General features: G+C 40.0%; 2 protein-coding genes across 2 annotated transcripts in view; one reads left to right on the top strand and one right to left on the bottom strand.

The window, feature by feature from the left end:
• Nucleotides 1-746: 746 nt before the first annotated feature.
• Nucleotides 747-7,564, top strand: part of tdrd9 (tudor domain containing 9) — a 36,878-nt gene continuing 30,060 nt past the window's right edge. The window contains exon 1 of the mRNA XM_013908400.1: nt 747-1,090. Coding sequence (XP_013763854.1) covers nt 960-1,090 — 131 coding nt within the window. The 5' untranslated portion in view covers nt 747-959. The remainder of the gene's footprint in view (nt 1,091-7,564) is intronic.
• Nucleotides 3,423-7,564, bottom strand: part of rd3l (RD3 like) — a 5,369-nt gene continuing 1,227 nt past the window's right edge. Inside the window, exons 2-3 of the mRNA XM_005723986.1 lie at nt 7,001-7,342; nt 3,423-4,980 (exon numbers count right to left, since the gene is read on the bottom strand). Coding sequence (XP_005724043.1) covers nt 4,617-4,980; nt 7,001-7,314 — 678 coding nt within the window. The 5' untranslated portion in view covers nt 7,315-7,342 and the 3' untranslated portion in view covers nt 3,423-4,616. The remainder of the gene's footprint in view (nt 4,981-7,000; nt 7,343-7,564) is intronic.

Below are 7,564 nucleotides of genomic sequence, written 5' to 3'. Positions count from 1 at the left end.
CCCAATTGAATATAAAGAATTTCTGCACCTCCCCAAAGCTTCAATCAGAAATCTGATTAACACAAATGAAGATGAAGTATCTTCTCTTTGGCTTCACAGATTCATTTTTATCCTCTTTTAATTTTCTATTTACTTTATTTGCAGTTTCTCATTTCCTACCTGATAGTTACTGCTCCTTTCTACCTGTTTACTCACTAATGACAGAAAATATGGGACAGAATACCTGGTAACTTAAGTCATTTGGATTTGTTCTATGAGTTCTGATTACTTCACTAAATTCATGCCCCAGTGGGACATCCAAGCCCACACCTTAGAAATCACTATGCTAAATATTAGGTTAACACAAATGCTTACATCTGTTTAAGAAATTTATTTGGCATTTTACATGAGACAGTGCACAAACATAAATCTGATTTTAAGCTGTCAAGTATGTCTTTAGATATAAAACATCCAAGCTAATTAGCTTTCAGTGGTTTAAAAAATAGATAGTGGAGATCACCTAAACAGGTAAGTCATAATTGATAGTAATTTCTCTGATTTTGTTCTTTAATATAGAAATATTTTGTTTGGTTGCTATCATTATTGTGACAAAATCGTATACAATAATTATCTTCTTGCCTAGTTCCACATACCAAAGGTATTACAGTTAATTAAAATGTTTTCATTTGTTAGTCATGTAAAAACAAACCAAGAGCAGAAAAATTAACAATAATACTATGACTAGTACAGTATTAACTATAACAATTTTGGTTACCCTGTTCGTGGTGTATCTTCTGTGGGTGCTGATAACTTGTTTATAAGGTTCATTTAAAAAACAGACAGAGAGACAGGTAGACTTGCCATTTTTATTCCAACCGCCAGTGGGAGACGTTAGAGCTGCGCCTGCCTCACGTGTTTTCGTCTTCGTGTTACCCGCTATCACAGCGAAGTGGGGAAAAAAATACAATTACTGGCGCAAAATGAAGAAAATATTTACCGCTGAACAAATATCGGACTGGTTCACTTCAGGGAACAGGTTTGCGAACATTAAACTCACAGAAGAAGTGGCTGAGAGGAAGTCAGACGATGAACCATCGTCGAAAGAGAGCAGGTATGATGGTTTAGTTAGCGTAAACGTGGTTGACCTTAAGCTAAGTAGCATGCTAGCATGGTCTAGCTTTGCATTCAGGTGTTAGACACTTAAATATTTTAGAAAAATTAACGGCGTGTGGTTTTGTTGTTGTTGCTAGATTTAGCTGCTCAAAGTGATACCGTTAAATTGTTTTTAACTTATCAAGTGTTTTAAGTCGTTGGCGGACATATACATCATGTCTCAGCTTGGCAGCAAGTATTGGAAAGTGAAGTTCAAATAGAAGAAATCACATTGTAGGCATGCTTAAATGTCACCGTAATGGGTAAATGCGTAACGACCAAAATTAACACAAATTATTCCGGAGCTGTAGAAAACAAACGGGGGGATATTTTCATGGTTTCATCCATACAGCTGCACGTTTTTGTATGGTTTTCCTAAAACCTCGAATCTGAATGTATTTTAACCTTTGTTTTTACACTGCCAGTGGTCTTTTTTTAAGTATTCAAATTGAGATAAGGGTAAAAACTCCGGTGTCATCCAAGCAAATGCACACTGTTTTAAGAAATGTAACTAATATTTGCTCTACCATAGTGATGGGTCAGTCGCGAACGAAATGGCTCTTAGAGCCGGGTCTTTGACGTGAACGACGCGAGCCGGCTCCTTATCGCGAGCCGTGGGGTTTTATTTTCTTTCTCTCACCCTCTCTCTCACCCTTTTTTCGGCTTCACTCAGCATGCGAGCCTTGTGCTTTATGCTTGGAAGAGGGGCGGTAGTTGCACTCAGTAGCACAGGAACAGAGCAGGAGGGAGAGAGAGAGAAAGAGAGCCAGGGACAACAACATCACATTAGAAAGGTATAGTAATCATCCACAACTATTTTCAGTTGCAGATGATAAAGGATTCAGAAAGTTTATACATACAGGCCCATATGACAGAGAATGTGCATCTTATTTTTGTTTTCATATTATAATTTATATTTAATTGTGTTGTGATTTGCAGTGTTTTGTGTTGTTTCACTTTAAATTGGTTTAAAAGGAAAAAGCTGAAAATTTAAATAGTTAAAAGTTGAACTGTAACTAGTAGGTTTTTGTATTATATGATTTATTTATTGCATTTTATGTGGCGTGAATAAATAAAAGTATATTTACGGTGGCCCCTAGAGACAAAGCATGTACAAACTTCAAATCACGTACGAACCCTGAAGCACGTACAAACTCCAAAACACGTAAAAACTCAGAAGCACATAAAAACTCAAAACACGTACAAAAGACAACAGAAGTGCTCCAGGATGCTAGGGGCAGTGTTGAGCTTTTGTTACCTAGTGGCTACACAAGCCAGCAAGTACCAACGACCGGATTTGGTGTGTGGTAGTAACAGGTAAATGAACTTTTTTTTAAAATTTTATTTGACTCTATATGAATGCTTGTGTATAAATACACAAACAATACACATATGCTTTCATGCTTTCAATTGTGTAATTTAAGTGAAAGAGCTGAAAGAGCCGGCTCTTTTTAGTGAGCCGAACCGAAAGAGCCGGTTCTCTAAAAAGAGCCAGAAATCCCATCACTACTCTACCAAAGCTACCAGATTCCTCTTAAAATCTTACACTAGATCCCCTAATACAGGGGTGGGGGAACTCCAGGCCTCAAGGGCCGGTGTCCTGCAGGTCTTAGATGTGTCCTTGATCCAACATAGCTGATTTAAATGGCCAACTTACCTTCTCAACTGAATTTGGAAGACCATGCAGGCACAGAGAATACCAGCATGGACAGTAAAAATGAGGCAGAACAGGTAGCACCAAACGGAAGGACCAGTCAAAACTAATTGAGGATCTTATTCCTAAACAAGGGGCTAACTCTCTAGCATGGAGATAGTTGGTTATGAAAAGTCTGACATGGACCAGAAATCTGTACTCTGCAAATAATACCACAAACAGGTCCCCACCACAGACGTAAGCACGACAAACCTCTTCTACCACCTATGCAAGAATCACGTGAGAGAGTTTACAGATGAGAAGCAAAAAAGAGCCCTCAGGTTCTCAAAATAAACCTTAGACTTAAATGTTAGAACAGACTTTTCCCCGCAGCACGCCATTAAATAAACTCGTACAAAGAAAATTGACGGCCGTTACAACTTGTGTCTAAAAATATATATAGTTATATTGAATTGGTCAAAACACTTGACTCCAGGTACACGATGAGTTGCCCGAGATGTCTTTTAAGTTCTCGAGAAGCCTGGTAATGAACTAGTTTTGATTCAGGTGTATTGACCCAGGGTGATATCTCAAACCTGCCGGACACCGGCCCTTGAGGCCTGGAGTTCCCCACCACTGACCTAATATTATAAGGGTGGATGCTGTTGATGTGGGTCTGATAAACAGTCCCAAAGATGGACTGCATAAGTCCCCACATTTTCTTACCATGTTGTTTGATGCAGGTCATCTAAAACAGACAAGTGAAAAATATCATTTTGTCTTTGCATGTTTTTCTTTATTTTAAGGTTTTCATTACCTGTGAATTATCAAAAATTAATGGTTAGATTATCAGTGTTGATCCGACTGAGGCCTTCACTAATGCAAACTGAATTATAGTAAATCTTATTTTAATGTTTGTTTGTTTTTTATTTATAAAGGACGTTCTTTAGTCAAGGCAACAACTTAATAATATTTTTTGTCCAATAGTATATTGATAAGCTAAATGGAAAACATACTATTTATTACCATTTACACGTTGATCTGTTTTTCAAGTTGGTTGATTGAGTTTAATGACCATCAAATAGTGCATTGCTACACTTCTTCCTGAAGGGTGTCTTAACTGTAGCACAGAACAATAGCTGCTGTTTGTCAAGGGATTTAGGACTCCGAAAGGAAGTTAAACACTGATACACAAGAACAAAAACAAGTCCTACACAAATCAAGGTGAGTTCTGCCTAATCTATATAAAATGTTTAGCTCAATGTTTTTTTTATTTTTCAGTCTGAAACATTTACATTAAAGAGTGCTCACTCAGATTTCCAGGGTTTTTCCTGCATATAAAATGTTTGCCACCCCAAGAGGTTTTGGCCAGCAATAACAGGAAAGTTGACTGACTTGTGTTAGATAAGGTAACGTGGAGTCTTTACATCTTTGCATTAACTATATGTGAGCCAGTCATGTTTTTACACATGTATTCACTCCAAAAGCTGGACATTTTGAGCTCTTAATGAGCTACCACAAATTGACCAACTCAGTCAGTTTGTCACTTAGCCAAAAGCCAAAAAGGCATCTAGTGCTTTTACTATTAAAATCACTCCAGGTTCTTGGCATCTCTGAAATGCATCTCCAGCTGTTCAATTGAAGGTTTAGAATAAGGAGTAACTAAACAACTCAGGCTGTGAAGTAGGGATAAGAATTAGTTATTGCCATTAATTAAACATTTGAGTACATATAACACCTAGCCTAGTGCTATTCCACGTTTTGGTAAAGCTAGTGAAATGTCTATATCTAAGACGCATATTGCGATTTGGTCTCCATGCTGTTGGTTGCAGATGGTTAAAGAGTTGTCCTTTCACAGTGTGGTGCTGTAAGCACCTTTGGACCTGAGAGGTACTGGATAATAATATGGAAGGTCCCAGTCCCTGTGTGCTGTGAATGAACCAGAGTGCCGCATGACCCGATCCACGTATCCAGAGACCGTTGGGATCTCTTCCCTTGGATGGTCGCCACAGTTGGGGACAGTGGGTGTGACAAACCCCTGCTTCATTTTGTACCGGCTGGTCCAAGCCTCCATGGGTTGGAACTGCACCGGCTGCACTGAGAGGTCATCCTCTTCATCATATCCCCTTTGGCTCAGGAAGTCCTTTAGTATTTGCTTAAACACAGATGCCAGCTCCCAGGGTCGTATGTTGTTAGTGGCAAGCACCTCACGAAACCTGTGGAAACATACAACATTATAGTTAATTAAACAGTTCTTGGAGAGGTTTTTCTCATTTCCTCATCATTTATTCCTTCTTGTTTCCTTTGCGCTCTGTCCTCTCGTCTCTGACTTGAAAATCAGTCACACTAAGCCACGTTGAAATATGTCTCTGTTCCTAAAAACACAGTATCACTGTAGTTTATGAAATAGTCACACACTCTTATCTGGTTATTATTCTTTCTGCTGAAGGGGTTGGTGGTAAAGTTTGACCTCTTACATTAGAGACAGTGGACATGACATCTACTCAAGTTTTGAAAAGCTTTGACAGAGATATTATTTCTTTATTATGACTTTTGTCTTCATAGCAGCAGCCGTGTAGCGATTTTGCCCTCACCCAGAGGTTTAGATTCCACATTTTATTGCCTTAACATTAGCATGGAGCCAGAATTTACCTCCATGCTTACTAACCTTAGCTAACTAAGGTTAACAAGGGTTCATAAACTGTACAGATTCAGTGAAAATACATACATGTTGACTAATTAGTGCTTATTAACAAATTAAGTGCCAGATTTACTAAACAGGTCAATAGCAGGTGTAAATGGCTCTCAGAGTTGCGGGTTTGCTTGTGATGTAAATATTCGCTTCCCTATATTTTGTGCCTTGAGAAAGGAACTCTCAGAAATGCATATGCAATAGAGTCAGTCGGAAAAAATCAGTCACTCTATCAGAGTCACTCTAACAAGCAATCTTGTCACTGCGCCATCTTTGTAAATACTCATAAAACTTTAGCACTCACTGCTGGGAGGGTCTGTACATTAACAAAGGCACAAGGTAATAACAGCACAAAGATGTTGAAGAGGATCAGTTTAATAACCTTCAGTAGTGGATGAGCCCTAACAGATTCCAGCTCTAGTTGCCCAACCTGTCAATTATTGAGACCACACCCCTAACTTGGTTATCCAGTTGGTTATAAACAAATTCAGCCCACTCAGAGGACTTATAAAGGGGAAACTAGCTGTAGATGCTTTATAATGTTGCTAAGTTAAATTTAAATGGGAGCCTTTAGGGCACAGGTGTCGAACTCCAGGCTTCGAGGGCCAGTGTCCTGCAGGTTTTAGATGTGTCCTTGATCCAACACAGCTGATTTAAATGGCTAAATGACCTCCTCAGCATGTCTTGAAGTTCTCCAGAAGCCTGGTAATGAACTAATCATTTGATTCAGGTGTGTTGACCCAGGGTGAGATCTAAAACCTGCAGGACACCGGCCCTCGAGGCCTGGAGTGCGAAACCCCTGCTTTAGGGAATGACTTCCTTTTTGAGCCATACTCAAGTGGCAACTACTAGAACTGACACTGGCCCTTGTTGGCAGTACAAGGCTACAGCATGTAGATGATGGTCTACAAATGTACAACCATGTCAGTCCCATAAGATGCAAGGAGAGGAGTTGAGTATCTACAAACTAAGAAATAATATTTCCATCAGCATGGTGTCAGCCTGCTAATGTGAAGTTTCTGTGCTTCACCTAAAATGTTGGACCTGTGTGCTTTTATCTGTTTTCTCTCACAGTTTCAAAAAATGACATATCTGGGACAACAGCGAAGATTTTTGTAAATGATAAAAGCATAATAACACATCTTATTAAATATGTTTTTCTTGGCTAAGATGTTATGTAAGCACACAGTAGTGAACTAGTAGAGAGTTTTATGGGGAATATGTAAGTAGGTCACAGTGCTCATTGCTCAACCATGTCTAACAGCTACTTTTCCATACTGGCTAACAGACGAGTGGCAACCCCGGCAGCCTGGCTTCACTCACCCTTACAGGGCGTCCTTCACCTTCACATGTTAACACCCTGTATCGCCTGTGTCTGTGACAATAACACATAATGGCTTTCTTGGCAGCTCGCCCTAGCTCCCTTTCCCTTTGGGTCTTCTCTGCTTTGCCTGCTGTCAGGCCCTGTTGATGCAGTAGCAGCTAGTATCTGTTGACAGCTTACTAATGTGAGGACAGAAGAAGGCATGGGTACTACTAAACACCTGGAGAGGACGGTGGCTGCTTGGATAGATGGGATCTGGGCACACAAGAACTCCAGCTGTTGTAGTTCTGATGAGGGGATGAGGGTCCGCAACCTGGGGTACTTTTGAAACCAGTGGAGACCCAGAGTGCTGTGAGCCATCCTATGCTCACGCTCCAGTTCTCTCGCCAGCCGCTCGCGCTCTTCCACATGCCACAGGAGCTCTGTGATCAGCATGCGGCTGGGTAACCCCCCTGAGATTTTCAGAGATGGTGTTTCATCCTGAGCCTGCACTCTTGTCTCATGCGACCATTTCATCCAGCTGAACAGAGGCATGGCATTCACAGCACGTTGTCTTTAAAAGCTGAAGACATTAGAATAATTAGTTATCTTTAGCATCAAGACAGGATTTTCACAACACAACAGAATCATAATAATCATCTGAATTACTGGAATAGACGTTGCTTAAAACAAATTTCTATAACGGTTGCACCTGCAAATGACAGGACGGCATAACAGCAAGTGAGGAACTGCTTAAGTCAGGCAGATGAGGAAAAAACACTGAGGTAAGCCAGGGAAATTAAAA

The sequence above is a fragment of the Pundamilia nyererei genome, unplaced genomic scaffold (assembly GCF_000239375.1).
Source record: "Pundamilia nyererei isolate P.nyererei 1_Seehausen unplaced genomic scaffold, PunNye1.0 scaffold00010, whole genome shotgun sequence".
In the NCBI taxonomy this organism is placed as follows: Eukaryota; Metazoa; Chordata; class Actinopteri; order Cichliformes; family Cichlidae; genus Pundamilia; species Pundamilia nyererei.
Note: the sequence above shows the minus strand (reverse complement) of the source record. Positions and strands in the feature narration are given on the sequence as shown.